General features: G+C 37.4%; 1 protein-coding gene across 1 annotated transcript in view; it reads left to right on the forward strand.

Annotated features, from left to right (window-relative positions):
- MAN1A1 (mannosidase alpha class 1A member 1) overlaps nt 1-17,569 on the forward strand; it is a 151,808-nt gene that overhangs the window by 89,324 nt on the left and 44,915 nt on the right. Inside the window, exon 5 of the mRNA XM_059828836.1 lies at nt 219-313. Coding sequence (XP_059684819.1) covers nt 219-313 — 95 coding nt within the window. The remainder of the gene's footprint in view (nt 1-218; nt 314-17,569) is intronic.

A 17,569-nucleotide genomic window follows, 5' to 3' on the forward strand; every position in this document is an offset into this window, starting at 1 on the left:
CCGTCACTGTGTGATCCTGCTGTGTGAGTTCTCCCGTTACTGTGTGTAATGGAAAATGGATTGTGCCGCTTCATTCCTTTGACGTCACTCTAAAAAACCAGGGATGCTACATTGCTCCGAGATGACTTATATTATATGCTCAATAATGGTATTATCTAAATCAATTTAGTGGGAGCAACAACGCATTTTCCAACACTTTGTTTCTTCTTAACTTCCAGGTTTTCCGAAAAAAGGCAGTGGAGCTTGGAGAGAAATTGCTACCTGCTTTCAACACTCCCACTGGAATACCTTGGGCATTGCTTAATATTAAGAGGTAAAACAACTGCTTTGTGGTGACTAGAGCATATAAAAAAGTTTTGTTGAAACCATCTTCATCACAGAACTATTACAATTGCTGCACAGTTTTTGTCTTTCCAGCTAGGTAAAAGTTAACACAACATCCTTGGTTCCACAGTTTAAATGAGGAAATTTAAGTAGATACACGTACGGACAAGAATGCATATAGAAATACATTTATGCACCTCAGAACTGGCTGCTTTTTTGTCAGTTAGTATGTTGCTCATCACTTTTCCTGAAGTTCTCCAGTGCTTTTAGTGTTGTTATATGTAGGGTAAGGGCCAAAGGACATGTGCTGCTCTGAAAGGGTAAAGTTTTCAGCGACTTTGTACTCGTATTTTTACCTGTTCTCAAACGTAGTATCAGCATGTTCTTCAGTAGAATATCAAGAAACAAGAGTAGTATCTGCTACAAGTGACTCGCTGTTTTGCACCCTCTCCCAAGGAGTGGTTTTGCTTTGGCCAGTTGTGCTTTGAAGACAGCTGCGTGTTTGCTGTAGGAGATGCATGCTCTCCTGAAGTCGCTGTAGCCTCCAGTATCTGACTCCAGACAGACGTCAGCAATTCCTTGGTCTGCCTCAGGCCTGCTAGCAGTGATACTGTGCTGGTAAAGAAAATTTTTCTTCACACTGCCTGGGGAAGAGTATTGAAAGTTACACCTGTGGGGTGTATTTGTGTATTCATAAGGACACGTCAGCTTTCTTCATACTGCGGATAAACCCCAGCACCACCTGCCACAAGAAAGCAAATCAAGGAGAATTTCACGTGTCTGTGTGTGTTGGTGTCATGTTGCGGGTTTTTGTGTGATTCCCTCCTTGACAGTCAGCATCTTCCAGTGTTCTCTGCGTGATCTGTATTTATGGGTTCACCTTTTTCCCAGAGTGGGACGTACACTGGCATGCTTGCTTGGTTGGCTGCGTTTGCTTCAGGGTTCCCAGTAAACTGCTCAGAGCCAGACCTACAGAAGCCCCTGGTATGTCAGTTCAGACAGGCTTATCTTACGCCTTCCTTTCAAACAGAAGTGAGGCAGGAGGCAGAAAGCCAGTCTGTGTGCAGGAGCAGGAGGGAGTTAGTGCCTCCTGAACTTCCTTGTCGTTCAGCGGGCTGATTAACTGCTGCCCAGTGATGATCCTTGGACTTTGACTGGTTACTTACATGCATGCTAATGACTTCTTCTCAACAGACTTTAATGAGTTCTGCACAAGTCCAATAGCACAACGGCTTGAGTTATTTATTTTTAAGCTTTTACAAAAACTGCTGAGTAGGAAACCCTAGCATACGTTTGTAATTGCAACACAACAGTACCTTATTCTACATAGTATATGTAAACATATTCAAGGTATTTAGGCTAAAAATTTGTCTTATACGTAGCCCTTATTTAAATTCCTGCTTATCTACTAAATATATCAACAGTTTTCGCAAGTAGGTCAAATTCTGTGGTAAGTCTTTATGATCATATTCCTAGCTTCTCACAACAACTGCTGTGGTGCACTACAAATGTCAGCCACAAATACTACAAAGGCTATGGTACAAAAGGAATCCGTTTCTTATCTTGCACCAAAGTGGCAGAGGATCTCTGCCGAGATAGCTTCCTTTGCTATGGCAGGAAGAGTTACATTAAACGCTGGGTTCTTGGTTATTCGTTCTGAATCCTTGCGCATCCGTCTGGATTTGACCTTCAATAGATGACTCTTCCATAATACTGTGCGTGAACAAATACTCTGTCATCTAAGCTTAGGACATGCTAAGCCACTGAAGCCTGCATATATTACAGCTCTAATATGCCTCATTTCTGATGAGTATTTTATTTGATTTTATTTTGATTTATGCTTCAAATTGGAGAACACTCACAATAGATTGTGGGCGTCAGTGGTTATTTTTAAATTACTATTTTTGTATTAACAGATAAGCTAGATATTTGTTTCACTAAGCAGATGTTCTTCAGAAAATAGGTTGTTTTCTCTGCTCGTCCTGTATTATCATAGGCAGACTTGCTCTCTTATTGGGTGCCTCTGTGTGTAAACATATATATGTGCTTTTGTCTGAGTGTGTCCCTACATACCAAAGGCATCCACCTGAAGTCTTGTACTCTTTCTCTTCTCCGTTGTTTTTCTTCATCCTGCTTCTTTCCTCACGACTTAATGACCATGAGACACTTACTGTATATTTGTGGAACCCTAATTATCAAATATATTAAAAAGTTCACTGTACTATTCTTCAGCTAAAATTATTAGCCAATTCTTGAGTGTGTTTGTAAAATTCCCTTTTGTCTCTGAAGTACATTTTAAGTAATTAGGTTGGTAGTTTGTACTGGGATTTCCTTTTCTTTCTTTCTAAATGTTTCAGTTGCATTTCCATATTTCTGATGTTCTTGATACCGCTCTGTATCTTCAGTTCATCGTCAGCATCTGTTTTTCACTTCTGCTTATACTGCCAAATGTGAAGTTCCTTTTATGGCTCACTTGCTTATTTGAGTAACAAGTGTTGTATAACACTTGTTGACTGCTCTGGCTGAAGACACTGGTACAAAGAGAGGCTGCAGAGGGAGCATGAGTATAAACTGGTGTTGGCTTGACAGATAGGTTTGAGTCTTCTTGTGGGGATAAGGAGCACAAGCTGGCAAAGCCACTTTTATTTATTTACTCACTTACCTGTTTTCCTCCCTCACCCAAACCCCTTGTTTAGATATTTCATCTTCAGTGCTTCTAAAACAGCAACTATAACAGCTTCTTAAAATACCACTAGTTCACGATCGTTCATTTTTCTTCTCAGTGAGCCGTGACAGTCTGGCTTCTTCATGCTAAAATTTTCATTTCCCTTCCTCTCTAAAAACTTCAGGTAATTTATGACTGAGCAATCGGATTGCTTGTGTATTTGTGTAATATGCATCTCAGATTTACAGAAATAAAAAAATCTGATATTATAACTCTCTTAGAGAGTTAAGTAATCTTAACAAATATCCAGCTTGCATCAGGTTTGCGGGATCTTTTTAATGTATCTATTTTTACCCCTTGTAACTATTAAAAAGGAAGCTGTGTGGGGCTTGTGCTTATGGGATGACACCCAGCTTTGAAATGCAGAGAAGAACCCAGATTGTTGTTAGTCTGTTGGATCAGTCAGGAATAAACTTCTGAGTGTAAGATCCTGTACAATATTTTTTCTCTTTTGGATGGAAATTGTCTCTTTGTGTCACTTCCCCCCCTTTGAAAGCAGACCTGTATCTTTTTTTAGTTGCTGTTAGTTCCAATAAGACCACATTACTACTTTCTAATAAGCAACTCAGAACCGTTCTTACATGAAAGAATGTATTTTGCATAAAATGGTTGCTCTCTATACATTGACCGGTTGAATAGTTGTTTTAAGGTTATTTATTATCCCTTGTGTACTACTATGTAGCAACACTGTTAGACATTAAGGTGCCTGGCTTTTTATGAAGAATCAATGTATCATATAACCTTTAAGCGCGTCTGAAACTTTGAAAAATAATTATGCCTTACCTAATGAAAATGTTTTCTACTGGGCTAAGTAATATTTTTATTTCTGGAAACATAACAAACTGGAAATGGGGTTTTTGGACGTCCAGCCAGTTTGCAAATGTTGTGGCTAAGGGGGATACTGTGCTTGTTCCCCTGGCTCAGTGACAAAAGTAAATACTGTAAGCATTTATGGATATAGGGACCATGGGAAGTTCTGTATAGAAGGGAAAGCTATGAGGTATGCGTGGAGTGACTCAGAGCAAGGAAGCTTAACAGAAGTCAGAAAGGAGGACTTTGAAATAAATTTGATTAATTTGTATTAAACTCAAACCACAGGGAGTGATACGATTTACTCAACGGAAACATAAAATGTTTACCGTGTCTGATGTCAGCCTAGGATTTTTTGCCTTTTACACTTTAGCATTGATTATAAGTAAATTGTGGACCTGAGTTGAATTCAATATTACATATTTTACGAAGTGAGTAGCAGAGGCCTTGCTAAATTGTAGTTACTCATTTGTAGGTAACAAGATGGAAATGACAAAACTACAGTATTTATGCTGTTGGGATGTTGTCAGCATGATTTTAAAGCAAGGTCCCCTTTTGATTTTCTTTTTTTTTTATGATTATTGGGTTTTAAACTATCAAGTTTTGTACAGAACTTTTAAGTTACGCCACCAACCTTTCCAGGCCTCAAAACATTGAACAAAAGTTTCTCGGAGCTACTGAGCCCTTGGAGCCACTGCATGGATTCAGAACAAGAAGATGCACCCACAGCGCAGCTTCAAAAACAATCTTCTTTCTCTCACATTGTTTGACCAAAAAAAAAAAAAACAACCCAAGGAAAAATACACCCATAGTTTTTTATTTTGAATATTTTAGGTTTTACTACCAGCTAAGATTCCTGTTCTGTGACAGTAGTGCCAAGCAGGATCGCTCTCCCCCACCGGTCTGGCTTGCGCAACAGAGCCTGGCTGCTTTGGAGAGGGATTTTATGCTAAAATACGACAGTGGCTGCCAGGGTGGCACAGGCACAGGTGTTGTTCTGTCCTGGAGCACACGCTCTGGTGTTTCAGAGTACTGGCAGTATTTTAGGTTGCGGGCATTTAAAGAAGCTTTTCTGTCAGCACCTTCCGCCTAGGTGGCTGATAAACTGACCACTGAGGTACAAAATGTTGGTCTTTAGACAAAAGAACTTGCTTGAAAATTTTTTGAAGTTTCAAGTAATTCCCAAATTCAAAACATGTTTGAGGTCTCATGTGCCTAAATCACTTAAGGAATAGATGGCCTTCAAAATGTCTTTAGTGTGCTACCTCATTAGAAAAATCCTATTATTCCTAAGAAAATATTCTAGCGTATAACAGAATGGTTCTCTCTGAGTTCTGGGACTTCTTCCAAAACATCATAATCAATGCACTTAAGACTATATTCCTTTAGTTTGTAAAGGAATCTTACTGCATTGAGAAAGTTTGAAAATGTAAAGAAGAAAGGATCCAAACACGTAAATTGCAAAATTTTCAAGTTGTTTGTATGATATTATGTTCTTTAACAGAATTAGTGGGTCATGGTTTTACTTGTCCTAGTGACTCAGCAAGCACTTTCTTGCAGAGATTCAATCAGGATGGCTAATTTAAATTTTCCGGTTTGCACTATTAACTCTAATGTCTAAATTAAATGAAAAAAAAAAAAAAGACTGCAGAGTCAAATTTGAAGAATAAGCTTTATTTAACTATCTTTGGCAAAAATAAACCTGTTTTTTAAAGGGGTTTTAAAGAGGAAAAACTTATATTGTCTGCACATATGTCACTGTAGGACCATGCAGAAGTTATGTTCAGATGGAATCTTTAATTTTATCCCTTCTGTCTAAATTGGGCATAATTTTAGAGGAAGAAATCAAAACTACCTAAGAAAAAAAAAGCTAAAAGTAGTCTAGTTTGCACGCTTGATAAAGGCTTTGTGTGTGTGGTTTTGGCAAATGCTCCACAGATGTAATAAATTAAAGTGGTAATAGTAACAAAAAGGATTTGGATATTGAGTTAAACACTGAGATTTCCCCTGTAGCAAAACAGATCATTTGAAAACAGATTTTTTCCTTCAGGTGTTTGGATCACAGTGTGGACTTGTATTAGCACTGGATGCAAAGAGATAAATCCTACCTGAACTTTACCTATCTAAAAATTATTTGTCTGGTGTTACACATGTTTTGGCATAGAATTATTTGCCTTCTAGAGATACTGATCTCTTTCCAGTGACTAAAGAGGACCTTAGGCAAATAATTGAAAGAACTAACTTTTTGAGTTGAGGAAATTAATTCTATCCTAATTTATAAGTAACTGACAAGGATGATCTCCGCAAAGGGTACATTTTTTCAGCACTGCCATTTCAGGTGCTGGTTAACCCACTGGTTCATTGCATGATTCCTAAATAAGTTTACATTTCTTGAGTCAGTGCCAGATGCAAAATAAGCTGGAAAAATAGTTTTGTGTTTGGGGTGTTTTGATATCACCGTGTTATATGTCGTCTGATTAGCAATTTCATTGTTTTAGAACATGTTAGAACACCACAGTAAGCAAATTGCTTGCCATATCTTTGCTTCATCTGAAGTGAGTAGCCAGTTCTGGATTGCATGACTAGTGCTTTGTATTCAATAAGAATCAAATGAACTATTGTAAAATTGTATTTCATGAAAAAAAACCCAAACCACTTTCTTTTTTTCCTTTGAGTTTCCATAAACAATTCTTCCATGGTCACACATAAAATTAAAAAAATTGTTCTGAGAGTCTGATTAAAATTTAGATTTTCTGATTGTATCAGTATATGTATCAGTATACGTCAGTGCGGTTTTCAGGATAGATCCTTCTGACCTATTGTGGTGTCTGATTTGCCATTGAGCAATGCAAAAAATCTTGTTACAAAAATATCAGAAAAATTCCATGAGATAGTTCAAGCAACATATCTGTTTGGTGGGGAAAAAAACGAACCAATAATAATATTATTTTGGTGATAGCCCATAATGTTAAGCTGTATTATTCAAACAGCAGCTTCAATTCAGTATTCTAACACTGAATTTGTGGGGGAGGCTGCCCTCTGGCAATAACACAGGAAGGATTTGGGATTTATTATTGCTACTGCAAAATATCTTTCTCAGTTCAAGTGCTTTCTTTATAGCCAAAGGAAAGAGGTTCTAGTCCCAAATTTTAAGTTTTAACACTAATTCTTTCCCTACAGTTTATTAGTGCACTGTAAAATGAGTATAAATACTTACAGGTGCATAATTATCATATTACTCTCTCTGTAAAACCCTATGTGAGTATTGGTAATGTGATTCCTCAGCATAAAATCTATGATTGCAAAGGCTTTATAGATCTCTGTGGTGCTAACAATAGGTAGTGTTCTATAAAACAAAAACCTTGTGACAAAAAGTGCCACAGAAGCCAGCTGGTTGCAGGAAGATCTTGGTCTTCACTTCACGGGTTTTGCCCCCCTCCACAACAGATGCTCTCTTCAGGGTGTCAAAATCTTCCCCAGGTATCATCAATTTCTTGTCTTGATGGCTTAAAAAAATGGAAAATGGCTTTTTTGTGTGTTGTTTACAAAGAAGGTATGAAAGTTTTCTGCCCTGGAAAGGGGTAGGGATTTGAGTCAGGATAAGCAGGTTGCACTATTTTGTGGTTTGCCCTAGGAGAAATCGGGAGTAGGAAGTTCACCCCATCACCTGTGGCATGTACCAATAGGTGACATGTACCAACTTTTGTTGGGACTTCAAATTTTCTACTAGTCTGGTTGTAAATTAAGCAGGCCCTGGCTGAAACGCAGTGACACAGGGTGGATAGTGACGAGCATGGGAAAGTTGCATCAGATCCTCAGTTTGCTTCCTGATAGTTAAAACTGCTCTTGCTCCCTAAAGAAATCTGCCTGCAAGATCCTGAAATTTCATTTATTGAAAACAGGATTTTGTAAATTAGTATATAGATGATAGGTGTTGGTGTTGCTTGTACTCTTGCTTTAGCTGGATAACTGCTGCTATCACCTCGATATTGGCAGATAATTAGGAGTTATGTGCATGACGTACTTTCCCGCTGCCTAGGAGATGCAGGGGAACCCTTAGAATTTGAGTGGCCAAACATATTTGAGAGTTGGAGTTCTACATAAAGATGTGCAGGATGAGGCTCAGTTCAAGATGAGACAGGTTTGTATGTTTTTCTAGCCCAGCAGGAACTAGCTCCCGTTACAGTCATTAGGGAGCCAGGCATTACGAAGTAGCTTGAGGAGCAGTTGTCTTGCCCTTGAAATAAATGCCTAGTGCCTGGCCTGCTGAGCTGCCCTTCCTTGACCGTATTGACTGTGCTGGGAACTCCGACATCTTTGCACTGGTTAAAGATCATTTCCCTTTCAATTGGTTGTATCGTGTATGTCCTAATTTTAATCTGTGTCCAGTAAATTATAATCTTATAATAGACAAAATGTGCCTGCTGGAAGAGGCTTCCTTCAGAGGGAGGGGAATCAATTTGTACAGACTTCAGGTTTCATTAAATAAATAAAATGAGCACAAGCACTTCTTAGTCACTTCCACCACAATTCAAGACACCTCAGGGAAACACTTCGTCTAAAAATAATAGTTGGGTTAGGATTGTTTCTCCTAAGAATTTTCTACATGAGAAATTGTGAAAACTCTTATAACTTATTCATTTTGTGTATTTGATACGATGTATGTACATTTGTGGGATTTTGCCTGCAAAATCCACCACTCCTTATTTCATTAGGGAACTCTTTAAATGGCCATGAGAAGGGGAGAGTGGGCATTTACCAAGTTTTGCTTGTATATTTTAGCTCAAATTACGTTAATACTTCTACCTGGATAAATTCTAAAATGGAGCATGTCATTCTTAAAAATAGGAATTTCAAAACGGGAAGGTGGTGTTTGGTTTTTTCCCTACTCTAGTTTAAGCATCTTTGTGATGTGGTGGATAATAAGGCTTGAGATCTACCAAGCGCTGTACTTTGACTGTCTGACTAAATTGTTGGTGATAATACGCATAAGGGTATGATATCTGTTCAGCATTACAAGACCGAAGGATGCTTTTTCTACTGAACTGTGATTCTGCCCTTGTCCCTACATCTTCCATAAGAGGAATCTGAATCCTGGATGCATCATGTTTTCCAGATCTATGTGTTGCTTCTCTGAGTCTTTTTTCAGATGTTTCAGTTTCATAGCTTGTGAAAATTAATGTTTGGGAACTGTACTGGGTATTGTCCCACATATGTCTTCTGAGACTTCTGGGCTGACTGTTTTTCAGGCCCTTCCTCCCTCCCTCCTGTGTTTGAGGTTGTCTAGTTGATCTGCTTCTTTGCCTCTCTGCAGTACCCAAAATGGGACATATGCTAGAGTTGCAGCCTTAAGGTAAGATTCTTTATGGAAGAGTTGATCCATAAATCCTACTTCTCCTAGCGTATTATCATCTAATACGCTGTTCCTTAAGGTCTTGAATATATTAAAGTACTTGAATATTCTGGAAGGTGTGATAATCAAGCTATTCTTAGGCATATTTTAGTATACATTTGGTCAGGTTATATATGTATACACATATAGATGTTTTATATAGAGAGAGAGAACATGTTTATATTTTTATATGTATATATAACATTTAGCAGTGTAAGGCAAATTGGGCTGCCTTAGGGAAGTTTGGGAGAAAGGATAAATAAAAAAAAGGTTGCGCTTAGCTTTGCTGCTGAAGGCTATAATTCTTTAAAAATCTTCAGTTTCTCTCAAATACAGAATTATGTGGGTTTTACCATTCTCTGGAAGACTTTAGAAACATTAAAAAAAAAAACCAAAACCCAAACCCAAAACATTTTCAGCCTCCATTTGCTATTGAATATTCAGTCTTCCCTTTCTGACACCTAAGCTGACCACAGGAAAACTTCTATTAGATCAGAATAGAACAGGTTACTGCTCTTTGGAAGCCATGATGTCATAATTCTTGTATTTCTACAGTCGTTCTTATCTTTTACAAAGGAGGTGATACAAGGGGAGAAAAGAAATAATTTTTAAGCAGCAAGGAAGCTGGAGAAATAAAACGTATTTCAGGCGTAAATGGAAAATGAAAAAAGACACATTCATTTTACTCGGTTCTCCTTTCCTCACAGGAGAACCCTTGAATAGTCCTTCCCATTTTATAAAAACTCCTTTTGATACTAATACAGATATGGACACAGGACAATGTATGCTGCTTGAATGCTGCATTAATTATCTTTGCAGTATTTATAACTGAAAGCTCTTGATTAGAACTCCGATGAATTTAGTCTATATATCTATAGAGTTGTTTTCCTTTTCTAGTTCTTAAAATTTCTTGCAATTTGTGCTCTGCAAAGGCCAGACAGGTATGGAGCACTTTTAACAGTTTCTAATGACAATATCAGCTGATGAAGAAATTTGAAAAGTCTCAGCAGTGAAGTCTTTCAACAATGCAACTATAAGTAAAACCTCTTTTCTCATTGAAAATATGTTGAATACTATGCACTTCTGAATTTTGTCATTAAGAAGATTCTTTAAAAATTCATTTTTAAGCTTATGTAATTTTTCTACTAACTATGTTAAGTCACATTATAATTTGTAATTTATTTGCCTTATTACAACACTTCATTAAAATGTCAGAAGATGCAGCTTCTAGGCAGGGGGTTACACCAAGAACAATGCATGCGGTGCTTTTCACATATGGAAATAGCTACAGCAGTTCTGTTCTGTAGCGTGAATTAACAAAGATTGACTGCAATCTGTTTTTATTAACTCAAGGAAGAAAAGCAGTGTAGTGATATTAAGAAAATTAATTATAACTTTCTAATCTGGTGGTAATTAATGTGCAGCTGGGCATGAGTGCAGTTAGTACAATTCAGTGATTTGGCACTTCTGACAAATTAACATCATCTGTTTTAAGGTAGACAACTGGTTTTTAATCTTTGCTCAAATTTTTATAATCTTTTCCATTTCAGAATGGTTTTAATAATTTAGATGTTAGATATGGCCTTTTACTATAATAATGTGTATTGAAGTTCAATTGTATCTTTTAGGACTGAAATTCAGTTGTATTTTTTAGAGCCCTCTTTTATTCTTTTCCAGTGTTGTACTGAAGTTTCTTATGAAGCAGTTGTATGAAACAGTGATTACTGGTAACTGACCTGCACATGTTGAATAATCTTAAAATGCTACTGAGAATTTAATGTACCCTGTAAATTGAGATGCTTCCAATTAAATAGAGTTCTTACGATAATAACTTTCAAAACTAATCAAGTAATACAACGATGTTACTAAAACTCTTATTAACTTAACTGTGACAAATTAATAAATGTAACCAATGCAATTACTGTAATGGTGATATTAGTTTGTATTCTTCATAACCTATCCATAAATGTTTTTCGGAAACGCAAAGGGAAAATAGAAATTACCTAGGTATATTGAATTAGCATGACAAGGTGACTTGAGTGGGGGAGTGCTTGTGCCCTTCTTGCCTTCTTTATGAGGCATGAAGGTTATTGTGGATCACCCAATGCTCAGTGCCTCTCGTCTATTAGGAAATCAAATGCTACTGAATAAAAATTAGAACTAGGATCCCAGCACTGGAATTGATAAGAGAAAATGCTTTTAAGCAGTCTGACTGGTTTTGTTACTATCAAATCCGATCTCCTAAAATACACCAGTGAACAAACTATTGTAATCTGGTCAATAAGGTTTATCTTTCATGTTATTTTTAACAACATAACGGGAAAAAGCACGAACTATCCACGTAAATCAGACTCTGAAAGCTGTCCAAAACTATTCAATATCCTTACACTGTCAGTGAACAGATGGTTAAAAAAAGCCTGCTTTGTTTACATAAGACTTTTGGGGGACTTGCTTGTTTTCTTTAAAGGCTTTTGTTGTTGTTGTTTAAGTGTTCATGAAGAACGCGTTTGAGAAGGTGTTTTGGGAGACCAAAAGTGAGGAGTTTTCAGCCAGGTGAATCTGTCCCTTTGCTTGTTTTGTGACACAATTTCACCAGGAGAAAAGATGGATAGCCTTTCCCAGAACAGCTTCTTGCCTAGTACTTAAGATGTTCTCCAGGAATTTAGAAAGCATGGATTTGAATCTCCTCAGCCGGAGGAGGATTGAACTGAGGTCTTTCACTTCTTGGACATTTGCTTTAGCTTCCTAGGTTATTGCTTCCTTTAAAAGAAAGCATTAGCTATAGAGTTTAAATCAGTCTGATCTTATTGATAGATGGATGGTGGCTATGTTATGGCTTAAGGGCTTGTGAATAATTAAAATCAAGGAATCAATGTGGATGTCTTCATTAGCAAGTTCGTTCAGCTCAGGAGTGAGCTTCTGAAGTGTTTCTCCCAGTCTTCCCCGCTTGCCGTACTGTGGTTTATGGTTAAACACAAAAGTGCCTGAAAGTGGATGTTTGCTCGGCACCTGTGACCTACTTGTTCTCGGGACATGTCGGGATCACAAACCTGTGTAAAGCAAAGCCTTCTATGTCTTTTGTTTGATCCAGCTCAAGCTGAGCAGAGAGCCAGCCAAGATTTTAAGCAGAAATGAAAAGAGTTGATTATTCCATAATGAAAATAAATATATAAGGGATTGGAGGGGGAGGGAAGGGTGTTATTGAGGCTCTAATCAAATAAAAGCTTTGGAATTTTATAAAGGACCTACTAGGAAATTCATTAGGTTTAGTGGTAGAGAGTAAGTTTCAGGCAGATCTCATATTGGGTTTACTTTATGAATAATGCCTGGAGACACAAAAAAATTTTTAAAAAACAGCCAAAAAAACTTCAAGCCCAAAGAGTGGAACTTGAAAATTGGCAGAGGTTTGCTGGTTGTCGTTAATGACTGTAAAGACTGCATGGTGGTGTTCACTATCTTATGCCTTCTTCTAATTTGTGTTTCATAGCCAGTGTCATGTCAGTGGTTTTAGGATCCTGAAATATTCCATATTGTTCTCCATATCAGAAAATTTTCGTTTAGTAAATTAGCTTGTATTTCAAAATAAAAAATAGGCAGCAATGCAGTTTATTGCTTTAGTCATATTGAACAAATCAACTGAAGAAAGAATACAGCAAATTTGGCTTTTTTTTCTTTTCTGTTTAGACACATGGTTGTGAACAATTCATATTTTCATCATTTTGTCAAACCATTTTGTCAGTATCTTAAGTTTTTTATTGTTTTATTTTCAAATTTGCGAAGTATTTTCCTTGCACTCACCAATGTTACACAACTTACATGAGCATTCATAGTAGTAAAGCTCAGTTTGCACAGGGCAAAAAAAAATAGTTACATGAAATGCAGCTATTTGGAGAAAGAGTTTTTTTGAAGTGTCTTATGTATTCTTTGAAGTCATTCTGTGGTGCATTAGACACTCCAGTACTGTAAATCAGTTTGATCATGCTGTAACTTCCAGTTAGATCAGCTATACTTCCATTATGTGCTTTCATGTACTACCAGATATTACAACTGACGAAGAGCACACATTACAGAATTAGTTTGTAGGTATGTCGGATAAAATACAACCCTAAATGATATCCAGTGGTATAATTCATTCAGCTGTGCTGACAAAAGGGATGGTTGGAGAACTGACATGGGTAGTGAAGTCCAAGAGATCCTCCAAAAGCAAATTCAGTCATATATATGAATGCCTCAAGGCTTTTTGTAGCTATCTGTGGTTTTTCCTCATAGTATTAAAAGGTATGGAACGTTAACTGCAACACTTCAGTCTTTCTGTCCAGTTTTGATAGATCGGTTTGCTTTTAATGTCTTTTTTTGTCTTTTTTTTTAAAGAAAAACTTCTAACTTTTTTCTTTTTAATCTCCTGATTGTTGATCAGTTGCATGTACATACAAATTTGAAAGCTGATCCTCTGTCATGTTGTTGGGTTTCTGCGATGATGGCCAGCATGATACTTATATTGAGAAAGAAACTGTAAAAGAAGATGATTAATTTTTCTGTCAGGAGAAATAAGGATTACCAAAGAATCTGTATCTACTGAGATTGTTCTGGATTTTCTCTATGCTCTTTTGCAATGAGTTGTTGCTAAATACCCTGTACGCATTCATACTAACTGTATGGCATTGTTGTATCAAGTGAGTGTGCCTCTTGCTACCAGTGCCTGTGGGTGTTAGGGTGATTATTGGGTTCTGTGTAAGCTGAATCTCTGCTTTTTTTTTTTCCCTAATATTGCCACATAATTTGGAATTACTATAGTAGAGAGAGCTAATGCCTGGCTAGTCAACCTTAAGAATGAATAACCCAATGACCAATACTTCCATGATCATGTTCTGCTCTGACTGACCTTTAACTCATTACAGGCTGACTTGTGTAAGGGTAGGGAAGAGTAGGAATTCACAAGCATATCTTTGTGTGGAAAACAAGCAGTCTGACTTTTTACTCCTTAGTCCAGCAGGCTGAGGTGGACTGTCGTCTTTGGGTTAGGTGCATTCACCTAACCAACATCCAAAATACATGGTGTTCTCTCATGTTCTCGCTGTAATCTCAGGTTAAAAAATGAGCAGTTCATGTTTACTGCTTTTTGATGAGCAGACCTTGCTCGCTGTAGTACACCATAACCTGAGTGGACCTGGCTTAGATGATATGGTATAACTGAATCTAATTTTTAAAGGCTTATCAGAATAGTTGGTTTGCTCTGTATTAAACAATCTGCTGCCCACCAACAAGCAGTAATAAAATCCCAGCAGTAAATGCCATAGACGCATGGATGTCGCTGTAGGAATCCAGATAGCAGAGAGTAGAGACAAAACAAGACTTGTACAATGGTGGGGTAGTTTGAGAGCTATTGACAAGGAAATAAAAGAGGCTAGTGAGCCAGCTAAGCAGTTTGTTCCAGAAATTTGCCTTCATTGGTTTAAACTTCATGTTAAAGTTACATTTTTATTGTTACAACACTGACACATCTTTACGAGGAAGTTAATAGGAGGGAACAATCTTTCAGCAAATTAAATTAAAGGCTACTATTTCCAGCTGACATCTGTGAAACTGCTGCTACATTCCTTGCAGTAGTGCTTAGAGAAATAAATGAGCAAGTATTCATTATAATCGAGCTTTAATGGTATCCATATGCTATATATCGTGTAATGGTGCTCATGTTGTGTGGTTTCTGTGTAGTATAAAAAAAATGAGTATTAGTCTGTCAAAGGTCCATTAATGTAAATGTCTTGATTCAATACTTAGCCTTGGTGAGGCTTGTGTGTTTTAAATATATGCCAGCAAATCGTGGTTGTTGCAGCAAATCTGACAGTCTTTCTGGTTGATCTTTCAGGTTGTCCATTTCATGTCATACAGCATACTTTCTAGATAATGAAATCTGTCAGAGCAAAGATTTTAAGTGTTTCATTTTGATTTTAATTCTTTTGAAATTAATATTTTCTAATGAACATTAGAATGTGCAGTCTTTCAGCAATGTTGTTTCACATCATGTCATGATGTTCTACTGAGGCCGTAAATAACCTGTTTTCTCTATCTTCTACCCAGAATTCGTTTTGCAAATTAATTGAGTTTTATTTAACTACATTTTAGTCAGCATTGTCTTAAGAGCTAATAGCTTTTGGACCTGTCTTTGAAGACTTAAGTCTGTCATTTTAGTATTCAGCCTGTTGTATGACTAAGGTTTACTAGCATCCAAGGTTTTCATGAGCAGTACAAGTTCACAAGCCTGCTTTTGAGAAACTAAACTTTGGACAGTGGTTCAAACTTGCTTGTTTTTCTCTGCTTAATGAAGTCTAAACTGTCCAATTTTCACATGATAGACTGGTTCTTCTGAGTGACATACCACAGATGCTTTGATAAGGCATACCTTAAAAATTAGAAAAGGACTCTTTATGGGCATTACTCGCTGCTCTCCTCCTCCTCCAATACACAGAGATGGGATGCTGTAAAATTTTTATTACTATTTTTAAACAAGCTTAATTCATCAAGAATGTATGATTTAGCTTTCTGTTGCTTTATCAGATGTTTTTTGGGAGGTTTCAGAAATGGAATAATCACAGAAAATAAGGCAGAAGTCATGTCATCAGTCCATATGTTCCAATATTGAACACCTAAGCTGTGCCTAAGTTATCCCAGGTGGATGTTTGTCTAGCCATTTCTTCAAGACCTGCAACATGGAGATTTCGTGCTTGTCCAATGAAGCTGATTTGAATGCTTCTGTGTCTTCACTACTGGGAGTTTTTTTGGGTGGGTGTTACTTTCTGTGATGTCTATCCTGGAACTTAAATACTTCACTATTTTGGTGGAAGATTTATCCCCTTTTACATGTTGGAAGAAGACTATTGCGATGTCTACTCTGTTAACAAGATCACGCTTTCTCTCCTCAGCCCTGGGGCAATGCCTTCTGTGTTCCTGATAATTCTTGTTACTCATCTCTAAGCTTTCTAAAATTTGTCCCTGTCTTTCTTGAAATGTGGTTGGTGTCCAGTATTGGAAGCAGGTCAAGGAAGGCCTTTCCATGAGCAAATAACATATGCCCTTCAGCACCTTCATTCCTCAGTTCACCTTTAAGCAGCGTCATACACCCCACGACATGCCTTGTTTGCATTTCCACTTAACAGCCTGCTCATTTCTAAAACCTCCTTCCCCACACCTGCTTCTCCAAGCTTTTTGGAATGCTTCTGTAGCAAATTGTAATCCTAGGTAGTAGCTTCATGAATTCTCCAGACCTCTTTTCCATACACATTTTTTGAGTCAGCAAAATACTCGTCTTCTCAGAGCAGCTCTGGCATATGCTCAGCATCACTTACACTTATTTCCCTCCCTCAAGTACAACACAAAGAGAAAACATTGGACAAAGCCATGGCATCACCATCACTTTTATGTATTTTTTGTGTTATCCTATACCATATCAGTACTTGATCCTCTGATATGAGAGAGTTTATGTTTCAGTATCTCTTGAGCCTCTTTGAAGTAAACAACCAGTTTATTTTGTCCTCTTTTCCTTTTACGATCCTTTGTAATTGTATAGCTTTGTGTGCGTGGGCCAGACTGGTTTGTCGTTAATCTGTCATGTATTGACTAAACGTATCTTAGGTACTTCAGAGGATTAGAAAAAGACCTGTTGCGGTCCACAGAGGTAGCAGCTGTAGCAAAGGTGGTTCTTTGTGCTCACCTGTTAGGGAGGAGAAGGGAGCCTGGCCTTTTATATTCCATCCCTGCATTCACCCACACATCAAAGACAATTTGGACTCTGGTTGCTGGCCCTTGAAGACACCCTTTGGAAATCTGCCTACCTGAAAGAGGTGGGAGTGAGAAAAGGGAGCCATCTCCACTTTTGTGTTTACTCTGATCATTTTGACTTGGGCCAGGGTGTTGCTCTCAAACTCCCAAATTTTTAATATAATAAGAGTGGAGAAATAAATAATTTTGATAGAGTAGACAGATTCTATTTTAAGTTACTCATAAGAGATCTAAAAATAGTTCATTTTGATGGCTTTTGAGTTCAAAGTCTCCCTGATACCCAAAAGACAATTGTGCACCTTACCAAAAATACTTATATTGACTGACATTATTTTTCAAAAGTGTCAGAAAGACTAACCAATACGCCATATCTGTCCAGAATATACTCCATTCCTGACAAGATTTTCATTTTGGTTGAAGAAACAAGTATGGCACTTCTTACGCGATGATCCTTGCAAAATACTCCATGCTATATTATTCCAGTCTACAGCTGGAAATACAAAAAGGCAAAAATAAAAAAAGCTTAAAATACAGATTCTTGC

The sequence above is a fragment of the Gavia stellata genome, chromosome 2 (genome assembly GCF_030936135.1).
Source record: "Gavia stellata isolate bGavSte3 chromosome 2, bGavSte3.hap2, whole genome shotgun sequence".
Lineage (NCBI taxonomy): Eukaryota > Metazoa > Chordata > Aves > Gaviiformes > Gaviidae > Gavia > Gavia stellata.